Source organism: Podarcis filfolensis, assembly GCF_964270895.1.
Source record: "Podarcis filfolensis genome assembly, chromosome: 2".
Taxonomy (NCBI): Eukaryota; Metazoa; Chordata; class Lepidosauria; order Squamata; family Lacertidae; genus Podarcis; species Podarcis filfolensis.
In genome coordinates, this window is record NC_139605.1 from 121,974,652 (window position 1) to 121,987,789 (window position 13,138).

The following is a 13,138-nucleotide window of genomic DNA, read 5'->3' on the forward strand; positions in this document are numbered from 1 at the left end:
CCACTACTTGGCATTCCCTGGTCTGGATGTGCCAGTAAAACTAGGAGGTGCAGTTTTTGGAAAAAGACAACTAGTGAATATGAGGATCTGGAGATCATGTTGACTCTATTCAGCACAGCTTTGCTCCAGTTGTGTTTTAACGCTGCACACTGGCTGTGTGTGTGTGTGTGTGTGGTGACATTCCTGTGTTACCTCCATTCAACACTGTGAAGTGAATTCATTAAGAAATATATCTCACAGAAGCGGGTCTTAATTTTATAGCCTTGTCTCACCACAACCCCCTTAAAAATAATACAAAACTCCAATCCCTGTATTAGCATATATATTCATGCACAGACATCCATTGTCTCCTGAAAAGTAATACATACAACAGGCAGAATTTTGCAGGCACTGAGGGTGGGGGGCAGGCTAGGCTAGCGATGAATGCCAAATATGCAACACCCCCTTCCACACAATCCCTGCTTTTTTAAAAATGCAGCTTTGTTCTAAACTGCAAACAATATGCTGATTTCTTACGAGCAACGATCTCCCCCACCCAGCCACCCACCCCTTGCCGTTTTGGGAAGAGCTACCCTTACTGCAAAAAGGGGGGAGGGTGTTATTGTTTATACTGAGGAAGATAACTGCAAGCAGACAACGTAATAAAGACTGGCATTCATTCATTTAAACAGAACTCAAGAGAAGACAGAAGGCACGGAAGAGAGGAAAAGGAGGGAGAAAAGGTTTTAAACTCACCTTCAAGGGCAAAAATAGGGGCGAAACCTACGAGTATGTGCAAAAATCCTAGCAAAAGCAGCAAGGGCCCCATCATCCCTTCTAGCCTGTGGGCCAGCATGCTTGTGCAAAAATATATTAAAAAATAAGATCAGCGCTCTAGACAGTCCACAGAAGACTCGCAGCTCTAACCGCTTTCTTTTCTTCTTGGGTCTCCTTCTTCACCCTGTCTTTCCAGGGGTCTTCAATTCTTTCCACATCCACCGAAGGAAGAGCGGGGGGGGTCGCAAGGAAAAGCCCCTCTCCCTCCTCCTCTCTCCCTCCCAGCCCAGGAGATGAGAGAGCCCAGCAGCGGCAAAGGCTGGGGAGGGGAGAGAGGAGGGGGTTCAGCCCTCCTTGGCAAGAAAGGGAGGTTGCATGCAGGAAAAAGGAGGAGGAGGGGGCAATCGGCAACCCACCGCCCCCGGTGCACTAGATGCGAGGCAAGGTAATGGCAACGACCACCGGAGGCTCCCAGGAATGATGCATGGAGGGAAAGAGGCAGGAATGAGCGGGGAGGGCGAGAAGAAAGGAGGGGAAAAGAGGGGTCCTTCTGGATCCAGAGGCAAACGGAGAGCGGCAGCTCCTTCCCCGCTTGCGAGCCCCTCCTGGGTGGTGCGGGAGGGAGGATGCACACGCTGAAGCCCGCGGCGCCCCGCTTGCGCTGTATGCACGAGCTGCTCCAGCAACTACTGCCGCCGCCGGACGCAGGAAAAGCAGCCCTGCCCGCTGCCCGCCCGCTGCCCGCCCGCCTGGCGCACCAGGAGCCTCCGCCGCCTGATGGAGCTCGCGCCGCCTTCGGCCCGCCTGACGTCATGGGCTCCCAGGGAAAGGCGGGCGGGGGGGGGGCGGCGAGCGGGGACTACGCGGCAGCGGCCCGGAGGCGCATGCGCTTCCCAGTGCTTGCTCCGGGAACGGGAGAAGCGGGGGCTGCCGACTCTCCGGCTTCCTTTCCTAATCCCCAGAGCAGCCATCATCCTCTGGCGAGGGGCAGCGGAAGCAGAAGGGGCTGGAGGATGCACGTGGGGACGGAGCCCTCGCAGTTTCTCGCAAAGGGTGCCCCGAGGGCGGCCTCGGATTTACTTGAAGGAGCAAAGGTGCTCCGGGCGCGGAAATGCTGCGCGTCTTAGCGGCAGGCGCGCAAAGGGGGACCTGCATCGCAGTCCGTCAGGGTCTTCTTGCAATGAATGGCTGCCCGCTCGCGGCGTGGCGCGGGGATGCAGCCCCTCCTCCCGCCCACTCCCACGTTTCAAAGCAGGATACCTGCCTGCGTGTATCGGGTCGAGGAAGCTACGCTTTCTAGCCCAATCTCGCCCCATCGCAGCCTCCCTGACAAAAAGGGACGGACGAATGCAAAAGTCCTCGTTGCAGGGGGCCCCTTCTGGCAACAAGAAGGCACGTGCATGCAATCTCAATTCTCAGCCAAACCCTTGAAGCAAATGTGGCCAAAGGACTACAGAGGAAGAGACCTTCTGTGAGGCATCCGTCCGGGCTGAGGGTTTGAGGTGCCCATTTCTGAGACAATGGGAGGTTGCTTCGGTAAATCAACACTGCCGGTACTCTATTGTCTCTGTCTCTCAAAAGGTGTTCCTTTGTAAGAGCGCCCTCCTTTTGAAAGCAACAGAGCTCCATCTTAAACAGCTACACACCATGCACCTGGGAGCTGTAATTTCTTACGGTGCTGGGAATTGTAGCTTTATGAGAGGTAAACTACAGTTCCCAGGATTTTTTACGGTGCTGTGAAGGAATGACTAAATTACAGTGCAGCCAATTTATCTGCCTCCAGTGAAACAATGTGACACATTTTAACCACTTCCAAATAATGTATGTTTTGTTCGTTTGTTTCTTAAAAGGTCTGTAATCATACATCAAAGACCAATCACGTCCAGAATAGCCTACCTACCTAATTTCATAGAATCTTAGAGTTGGAAGGGTCCCAAGCATCATCTAGTCCACCCCCTGCAATGCAGGAATCTCAGTTAAAGCATCCATGACAGGTGGCCATCCAACCTCTGCTTAAAAATCTCCAAAGAAGGAGAGTCCACCACCACTGTTGGAACAGCTCTTACTGCCAGAAAGTTCTTCCGTATGTTTAGTCAGAATCTCCTTTCTTGTAACTTGAAGCCATTGGTTCGAGTCCTACTCTCCAGAGCAGGAGAAAACAATCTTGTTCCCTCTTCCATGTGACAACCCATGATGTATTTGAAGATGGCTCCCATATCTCCTCTCAGTCTCCTCTTTTCCAGGCTAAACGTACCCAGTTCCTTCAACCGCTCCTCATAAGGCTTGGTTTCCAGACCTTTGAATATCTTGTTTGCCCTCCTCTGCACACGTTTCAGCTTGTCAACATCCTTCTTAAATTGTGGTGCCCAGAATTGAACACAGTATTCCAGGTGTGGTCTGACCAAGGCAGAATAGATCTGGATACTATACTTCTGTTGACGAAGCCTAGAATAGCATTAGCTTTTTTTTTTTTTTGCTTTTTTTTTGCTGCTGCAGCATTCTGTTGACTCACGTTTAACTTGTCTATTAAGAACCCTAGATCCTTTTCTAGCTCCTGTGCCTTCAGACCAGACCCTAGGTTCAGTATGCCCCTCTTCACATGACCCCTAGATCCTTTTCACATGTATTGGTAGTAAGCCTGATGTCCCCCATCTTATATATGTGCTTCTGGTTCTTCCTCCCTAAGTATAGAACCTTACATTTGTCTTAATTGAAATTCATTTTGTTAGCTTGGACCCAAGTCTCCATTCTGTTAAGGTCATTTTTAATTCTGATTCTGTCTTCTGCAGCATTAGCTACTCCCCCTTCCCTGTTTGGTGTCATCTGCAAATTGGATGAGCATCCCTTCAATTCCTTCATCCAAGACGTTGAACAACAATGGGCCAAGGCAGAATCCTGCAGCACCCCACTTGTCACTTTTTTCCAGGATGATGAGGAACCATTAATGTGTACTCTTTGGGTTTGGTCAGTCAACCAGCTGCAAATCCACCTAATAGTTACCCCGTTCAACCCACTTTTTACCAGCTTCCTCACAAGAATATAATGGGGGGCTTTGTCAGAAGCAGGGGTTGGCAAGGTTTACCTCGCCTGGACCAGTTTACTCCAGCGAAGATCCCTCTGTGGGCCGGACTGTGTGCACACATGAGCGCATGCACCCATGATTTCCGGCTTCTGCGTCTGCACAGACCCAATTTCTGGCGCATGTGTCTGCGCAGACGCGATTTCCAGCACAGCAGAAGTGAGTCCCCACGCCATGCTGTGCCAGTTTAGCGCAGCGCACGGGGACTCACCGAGTGGACAGCTCAGTTTAGGGGTGGCTCGTGGGCCGCATAAACGACCCCTGTGGGCCGCTTGTGGCCCATGGGCCTACCTCTGGTCAAAAGCCTTACTGAAATCAAGGTACACTATGTCTACAGTATTCCCCTGATCCACCAAGCTGGTACCTCCATCAAAATTCATCTGATATTACTTGTTTTTTGAGAAACCCATTCTGGGTCTTAGTAATCACAACATCCTTTTCCAAGTGCTCACTGACTGACTGTTGAATTATCTGTTCCAGAACTAAGGACTTAAGCTGTGGATTTAAGGCTGTGTGGAGATAAACTTTCGAACCAAAGCAATGTTTCAAGATGAAGCTGGAAAGCTAAGAGTTTTGGAATGACGCGGTTAAAAATGCCGTCGCCATTTTGGGAGGCATTGTTGGAGCTCTTGGGTCTGGGAGGAGAAAGAGAGAAATAGAGTTGTTTACATACGTCTCCGTGGGACTTAAGAGCGACAAATGCCAAATTTATGATGGAAAGAGTGATGTTACCTACGAAGGAGATATATGGAAACCATCTGGACTTAGTGGAGGAACGGGAAATCCACACAGGATTATTATTTTGCTTATCGGCTTAAGGAGACTAACAGAAGAGATCGTAAAGGAAAAATAGAAATTATATGAACAAGATATGATGTGGAAACACCAAGATAAGACTGGATAGAATTATGAATTTTGTTTGGACTGATTGGGACTGATTTGGACATTAACGCAGTAATAAGAAGATGATCTGAATCCCCCTTTGGATCTTGAAGTATGGGTTCCCCCAACAAAATTTAAAAATTTGGCTTTGTAATTTGGAATTTATGTGATGTGATTTAATTTGATGTGATTGGCCAGTTAATAAAAAAAAAATTTTTTAAAAAGAATTATCTGTTCCAGGACCTTTCCTGGTATCAACATCAAGCTCCCCGATTGGTAGTTACCTGTGTCTTCTTTTTTCCTCCTTTTGAAGATGAGGACAACATTTGCCCACCTCCAGTCTGCAGGGACCTCACTCATTCTCCAATAATTCTCAAAGATCATAGACAAAGGCTCTGAGATTACATCTACAAGCTCCTTTGTACCCTTTCCAAACTGAGCCACATCTCCTCCTCAGGGTGCAGCCTCAGGTTTTTTGGCCCTCATTCGGCCTATTACTGTCTGCAGACAATGGTCAGGCACCTGCACAGCCTCGCTTGATACAGATGACAAGGATGAACTGTGACAGATGTCAACCATAATTGGTGACACCCTAATATAGACTTCTCAGGCCTTCTCATTTGCAATTAAGACATATTTTTTGTGTTTTTAAACTCTTGCACCAGTTTTGTTTCCCTGGTTGATTTCATGTAGATTTTAAACTAAACATATCTGGTTATTACTGGTTGTGTATGTTATATAGGGACCCTCATTGGATATTGTACTCTGCATTATATCAAATGAGACCATTTGTTCATCTAGCTCAATATTGGCTTTTTCTTTTTGAATGATCAGGAAATGGAGAAGAGGGGTGTCAAGCCTCAGAGACACAACCATGGCTGAATACAATTCTGTGCTGTTTCTCCCCACAGAAACATGCATCAGATGACAGGAACATCCAGTTAAGTATGGGAAGTGAGGATTGAGGCATGTAGGCTGAAGGCAGAGACCTGCCATCTTCCTTTTGACCAGTATGGTCAATTCAAACCATGTAGCAAAGAAGGAGTCTCATCTGCTTTGTTCCCTAGCAACCCACAATTGCTGGGACAGTTTTTCCAACAGTGCACACTGCCACACATTTGCATACTACCTGTGCATGGAGACACCTTCCAAAGTTTTCCACTCTAGCAATAACCCCCCATTCAGATATCGTTATCAGATCCCTAATACTGAGACAATCCCTTACCCGGGGTCCCACCAACAACCTGCTTGGTGTTGCCTTCTGTAGCTCAGGATTATTTACACCAGTGTTCTTCAGCCTTGGGACCCCAGATGTGGGTGGACTACAATTCCCATCATCTACAGCCAACTTAGCCCAGTGGTCAAGGATGATGGGAGTTGTAGTCCACCCACCTCTGGGGACCCAAGGCTGAAGAACACTAATCTACACTGACTGGGAGTAGTTCTCTAGGGTTTCAGTCAGATCTCGCCCTGCCCTTCCCTGAAATGCCAGGGGTTGAACCTGCGGCCCGTTTCATGCAAAGAGGGCCTGCAGCCCTTCCACCTCACATGCCTGCAGGGACTGGCTGCTGATGCCTTGGACCAGTTGCTCCTCTTTGCTGCCTCTGCTCATTCACCTGACTGATCTGAGCATCAATAAGAGAGAAGAGAGGAAGCAGTATCTCGCTCTCCCTGGGTGGAGAGGGCAAATGGGAATTGGTGGTTGTGGTGAGGCCGCGGTGGAGCAACTCAGAGGCAGGGGCCTACAGGTCTCATCTTGTCAAGTGCGTACCCCCACATCTGCCAACCTGGAACAAGCAATGGAATCAGCACCAAATGTCTCTTGGCCAACAAGGTGTCCTACAGATGTTTTCGACTGCAATTCCCATCAGACTCAGCCAGCACTCTAAGGCTGGTGGGAATTGTAGTTCGAAACAACTGGAGGGCACCCGGTTGGTCAAGGCTGGCCTAAGGTATGAGCTATAGGCATCTGGATTTCCTTATGTAAATGGAGTCAGTTTTTGGTTTCTTTGCCAAGCTACACAGCTCAGCCTCTGAAGGAGTCAATATGCCAAGAACAGAGAGATCCATGTATTGTCAAAATCTCCCCAAGTCAAGCTGAATTTGAACCTTTTATAGAGTCGGTCATGACTGGACCTAATGGTCAGGGGTCCCTTTACCTTTATAGCAAGATGAAAACAGATCCCTTGCTGAAAAACAACAGTGGGAAAACAGCGCCTAGCAATCCCATGAGCCCTTACAATGACTGTGGATGCCTGTGGAGAATTGGAGTTTGAGAAAGGTTTGGAGGGAGCACTTGTGGTAGAGTTTGCCACCTTTCCTGCTGGCCTGGTAAGTGCTGCTGGTTTTTTCAAGGTTTTCCAAAGGTTTAGAGGGTGTTTGCTGGGCTTTTCAATGGTGTTTCAAATATACACAGTTTCACTGACACATGCGGTGCCTCGGAATGTAACCCCCACGCAGGTTACATACTGTAATCATCAGTATGTAAATAAATAACGGGGGGTTTGAAGACTAGATAAATGAGATGATTTGGACATGTACAGGTTCACATTTGTTGGTTTCCTCACATGTTTCCAGTTTATTTTCCTTAATTATGCCTCTCAAATCTAATACCCTGTCCCTATGAACTGATGGCAGATCTCATGTTTAAAGCAAAATGGTTTAAACATTAAGTTCTTGGTTCCTCAAGAACTGCCCATGAACTCCATAGCAGCTTTCCGGAAGCTTTCCAGGATACCCTTTGAAAATTTCCTCCAGTGAATTATAAATATAATAAATAAAAAACCAACAAACTCCCTGACCCTACTAGAAGTTATAAATACAAGGCAAAGGAGGAGGAAAGCCAAGGTTTCTGTGTCTTTCTTAAGAGAGTGCCTCACTTCGTTCCAGACTATTAGAACCCCATTTAATTCAATGGATGCTTTCGCCGCCACCCCTACAGTAACTGTTACTTCATTTTAGCTGTAAGTCAGACATTTGTAAGAGATGGAGAGAGATATGTGTCTGGTGTTAGGTAACAAGGGAGGGAGGGAGAGATGTTTCTATTAACCCAGTGATATGGATTCTGCTATGAGGTAAGGATGCAATATTTTTCTGTCCAAAATCTTGGAACACTTCACCCCCTCCATTGCCTTTGGGGGGGTGTAACCAGATAGATCTATTTGCTCCACCCACATTTCACCTCTTCTGATTACAGGTATTTTGTTTCATAAAGAAGGACCAGGCCTGCAAACTGAGCTGAGAATCCAATTCACAGCCATTGCCAGAGGCAAGTATGTAGGCAAATGCAGGCTCCAACCTCCCTATACTCATCAGTAGGTGGACTGTTGCGTTCTGCTTCTGAAACAGTTTGAGAAAAAGCAGTCCTATAGAGAGTGAAGTCTTGCCCTCTTTTCAGCTGCTCTGAAGACCTCAGCACTTGTGTACTCTGGAAAGATCGATCAACCAGGCAGGAAAGGATGACAGACCCTCCAAGTGTCCCTTTTTTCCAGGGACATCCCTGATTTAGAGAAGCCATCCCAGGTTTGATCCTGGAAAGTCCCACTTTTCCTTAGGATGTCCCTTTTTCATTGGAGAAATGTTGGAGGATATGGAGTTATCCGACTCTCGAGCTGTCTGAAGGCAATCCTGCATAGGGAAGTTTTTTTAATGTTTAATGCTCTTTTATGTTTATATAAATGTTGGAAGCTGCCCAGCGTGGCTGGGGTATAAATAGTCAAACTATCACTATGGAATGGGACATCCCTATTTACATCAGTGAAATCTTGGAGGGTATGGGATGACAACCAAGTCAGCCGTAGTCCTCAGCCTTGCTGAATGTGTGATGCCCTCCAGACATCGCTGGACTCCAACTCCCACTGCCAAGGTGGCTGATGGTCAGGGATGGTGGCAGTTTCAGTCCAACAACATCTTGAAGACACCACATTGACTTCCTCTGTTCCAGGCCAAAACTAGAATGAATGGGTAAATTCTCCAGAAGATTCTGGACACTCTTTGAGTCCATATATTAAAAACAGACCATCATAACTGCCCTGACACCCCTGCATAGGCATTGAGTCACATCAGTCTGTGCTGTGCTCCTAGAAAACTATGCAGAATATCCCTTGCCACCCTGCAGATGTGAATCTGACTCGTAGGATCAGCAGAGATATAAGTAGTAGCTCTTTTCCTTTCAGCAGTTACTGTGTTGAACATCAAAAGAAGTGAAAGCCTAATATGGCAGTTTAAAGCAAGCTTTAAAAAGATTATTGGCTCTTCTTTAAAATGCCAGATTGGCTACCAATTAATTGCCAAACTAAATTCAAGGTGATGTTTTTGGTGTTATAAAGCCCTGTGCAGGTAAGATCCAGGATACTTGAAAGATCATCTCACCCCTTATATACACAGTCACTGCACTGTGAGGGCCTCCTGCAGATACCATTTCATCAGAACCTCCATTCTGCACAATACAGGAATCAGGCCTTTAGTGTTGTGGCACCTGCCCTTTGGGATGCCCTCCCCTTGAATAAGAGACAGGCGCCATCTCTACTGTCTTTTTGGCACCTGATAAATCCTTCCTCTTCCAACCAGCCTTTCAAGCTGAGATCTTTTTCTGTCTGCATTAGTACTGGAATTGTTTTTATTGATTTATCACTGGTTCTTTGCCATCCTGGGCACCTTTGGGAGGAAGGGAGGGACAGGAATATAATAAAATAAATAAATAATAAAGATTAGGAGATGCAAGCATCACAATGAGACAGGAAATTAAGTGCATCAGGACAATTCTGTTCTAATTAAATAGTTACTTCCCATTAAGTCTTTCAATTTAAGAATTGAATTTAAAAGCAGCTAAAGTGTTCTCCTTTAGCCCAAGATTGTCTTATAGAGAGACATTCCAATTGCTATTAGTTGTCTGAGATATGTTTTGGATCAGGCAACTATTTTAAATGTGCACAAATGCATAGGAAGCTGAATAAATAAGAGTTGGGGATTATTTACAGGCATACATACATTTGAAACGTTCAGGCACATGAAGCCACTGTGTTCACTGCAGATATTCAAAGAGTGGCATGCCATTTTCTACAGCACCAACTTGTGATGGTGGTTATGGGCTCGATGACATCACAGCTTCTCCTAGGCAAAAAGGAAATCCTGGAGCAGAAGGGAGGCTGCGGAAGAAGGCAAATTGTGAATAAGAGGCTGATTAACTCTGAGATGCAAACAGCATCAAGGGGTGATTACTTCTCTGGGGATTATAATACGCCAGATGTTTGAAATCGAGGCCAGATGTTCATTCTAGGTATGCGCTAGCATCAACAAGAGGAAAGAGAGCCACATGCTCAGAAATACCACAGAGAACACAAATAGCTAACGGCTTGGAAGGGCTCTCGTTGTCTAGAAGCATATTGCACAGGATGACTCACAAGCCAGAGCTGCCTCCCTGCGCTGAGAGGAGAGTGGGATGTAGGTAACCATAGCACAATGCCAGGCAATGCTTCTCGGCAGGAGAGGGAGCCTAACTAGAACACAATAGAATCTGGATTTATTAAGATACCTTCCCTACTGTGAACAGTGGGGGCTGGAGAGCTGTACAGTTGGCAAAGCTGCAGGTTGTTGCTGTTGTTTTAAAAAGCGTATTTTACTTTCCATTCCCCCCTGCTCATCTGCCTACACAGCTTGAGGCCAGCCAGGAACTTATATACCTCGAGCATAATAGCCAAGATCTTTTTTTTTAATGGCAAAGACCAAAGAAGATGAAGGAGCAGAAGAAGGAGACACATCCTCAGGTGAAGCCTGACCTCAGGCACTTGGTGGCCTCAACTGCCACCTGCAGTATGGGGAGAATATTGACCTGCATTACAGAGTTGTCCTAGGATTTACTGCACAACTGTATGCAAAGCTCTTTGAGCACTCACAGACATGATTTAACTAACATTATTATTCATATTTCCATCATTAGCATCATCCATACTGAAAACAAATTCTTTTTTTCCGGAGGGGTAGCAATCTTTGTCTCTTGCAGCAAAGGCAACCAAGACTCTTAAAGACTAACACACTTTATTACACCAAAGCCTTTGTGAACTACAGTCCGTGGCATGAGATGCACAAAGTGCTGCATGTGTGTGAGAAGGCTCTAAAATGCAGAGAAGTACAAACACTATTAGTGCTGCCATACATCCGGATTTTCCCAGACATTGCCATGATTTCAAAGGTGGAATTGACATCTGGAGGGAATTTCTCAAAGGCGGGGCTTTGTCCTGGATCTTAAGCAAGTCAGTCAAAAAATCGTGGTTTTTTGGCGTTTTTGTAAAAAAAAATCTCAACAACTTTTAGGGTGTCCTGGTTTTTAATTTTTGAAAGTAAAAAATAGGTAACCCTATTTAACAGTGGCCATTCACAAAACCAAAAACTAGTTCCAATGATAACACAGACATCCTGGAACTGCTAAGCCAATTACGACATATGGTATACTTTCAAAAAAATGGTGCCAATTCAATCCACAAGTGATAGCACCAAATCTCTTGATGAATTGTTAGTTATGTGGAGCGGCTGAGCTATCTCCCTTTGAACTGCCTTTGTCCCAGTATGGTCACCTGAAGGTCGGTTACAGAGTGTCCTGGGAGGCTGTAATGTTTGTCCACAGACTTTGGCATATTGCCATATCTGATGTTAGATATACATTCTTTTGCGCAGAGGCTGCCTGTTTGCCCCATGTAGAACTGCAGAAGGGCATTGCTCACAGACATCACGTTGGTAGGTGAATGAACCCCTACTGTTGTCGTTGGCATCATTAGGTCCTGTAATAGTGCTGCCAGAGTAGGCATGGAGACAGAGTTGACAAATCCCCACTTCACAAAGGAGAAGACTTCTCTGCAAGCCAAATATAGTCCATGATGTTAATGTTCACCACACGTCCCCTCGGGCACCTTGGCTGTAGAAGAGCTGTCCCCTCTAGCTGAAGAATTCTCTCAGCACTCAAGGGGATAGCAGGCCAGAAGCCTCTGTGATGGTGCAGTAGCCTCTGGGACACACTCACCTTTAGCAGTGAAAGGAATGCTGGGCGGCCATTTCCTATTACAGAGGATCCTTCTTTAGGCCAGGCAGTCAGATTTGAAAGAGATGCCAGTTCATTTCTGACTGATCCTTTTTGGTAACCATCTTACCCTGTCCTCTTTACTCATGATTCACTAGGAAACCTATCTCAATTTTTACATTTCCAGCTTCTATAATGTGAGCATAAAATCAGCAATGACTAGAATGCACCTTGGCTTTTATTTAGATAGTCGTAAATTGCAGTTTCATAAAGAAACACACACACTCAAAACAAGGCAGTGTTAACCATACAAAAGCTACAATTATAATAAAAACATCAGTAAAAACATCCTTCAAGACATCCATAATTACTGGCCTGTTAAAATAAAATTCACATTTCAAAAGCCAGTTTCTCTTCTGCTTTTTATCCCAAGGTTACAAAATTCTGACATGACACCAAAAGTACAAAAAGTGCCCCCTACAAATCTCCATAATGCTGGCGTTTAGAAGAAGCTGATATAGAGGGGGTGTAGCTGTTCTGATATCTGCAAATGAGAGAGATCACTGGCAAGGGAGTCCCCTTTAATAGGACAATTTCTGATGGTGAAAATGTCGGCAGGAGAGAGAGAGAGGCAGCTCTGCCCCACCCTACATTTTAACTCTGCTATGATAGAAGATCAGGTTACTTCCAAATGGAAGCAAACAATAATAAATTGTGCTCATTCACTCACAGTGTTTAATGGGACATTGCTCCCAGGTAAATGTGCAGAAAATTGCAGTTGTGATGTAGGCAGCCCAGTCATAAGCCATTCAAAATGCAAAGGACATACACATACCAATCATATGGGATGTGTTATTATGCCTAACACAATGCAGCTAATGTACCCATGGTAACAAAAAGGATGTAAACCAAGGAGCCCTTTAGATCTCAAAATTAACTAGCACAAATTTTTATTAGGGTCAAGAGCTGTTTGCCACCTGAGGATAAGCTTTCCCCTTCAACTAGAGCCATACAGTTTCAGGGTTCCTGTCAGTACCAAAATCCAGACAAACATATTTAAAAATTCTGCTAGTATAAGGCATCAAACCATACTTATAGAACATGCTAACAGAGTCTTACATCTCCCTCTTCCTTCAAGGAGCTCAGTGAACCCTGGATTATCGAGAGAAAGGCAAGGAAACCTTAATAAATCCAAAAATCCTCACCTCCCATAATTTTAGTGCCCCCTAAAAAACACCTTTTGCACTAGTCCCACTTGTTAAGGGGACCCACCCTTGGGGCCAGTCCCAGCATAAATCGGAGTGAAGTGGCTGCCTCAGGCAGTAGCTGTTTGGATGGGGGGGCCTCTCAGGTATAGTGGAGGGCACTGTCTGGTCGCCTCTTTGAATCAAGATTCAACTGCTAGTCTC

At 45.8% G+C, this 13,138-nt stretch overlaps 1 protein-coding gene across 12 annotated transcripts in view; it reads right to left on the bottom strand.

The window, feature by feature from the left end:
• Positions 1-1,678, bottom strand: part of LRP1 (LDL receptor related protein 1) — a 312,513-nt gene extending 310,835 nt beyond the window's left edge. For 2 of the 12 annotated variants that reach the window (XM_083599706.1, XM_083599705.1), the window contains exon 1: positions 736-1,678. In XM_083599706.1, the coding sequence (XP_083455832.1) occupies positions 736-835 (100 nt within the window). In that variant the 5' untranslated portion in view covers positions 836-1,678. The remainder of the gene's footprint in view (positions 1-735) is intronic. The other 10 variants (XM_083599704.1, XM_083599712.1, XM_083599714.1 and 7 more) reach the window with 5 other exon arrangements.
• Positions 1,679-13,138: the final 11,460 nt, after the last annotated feature.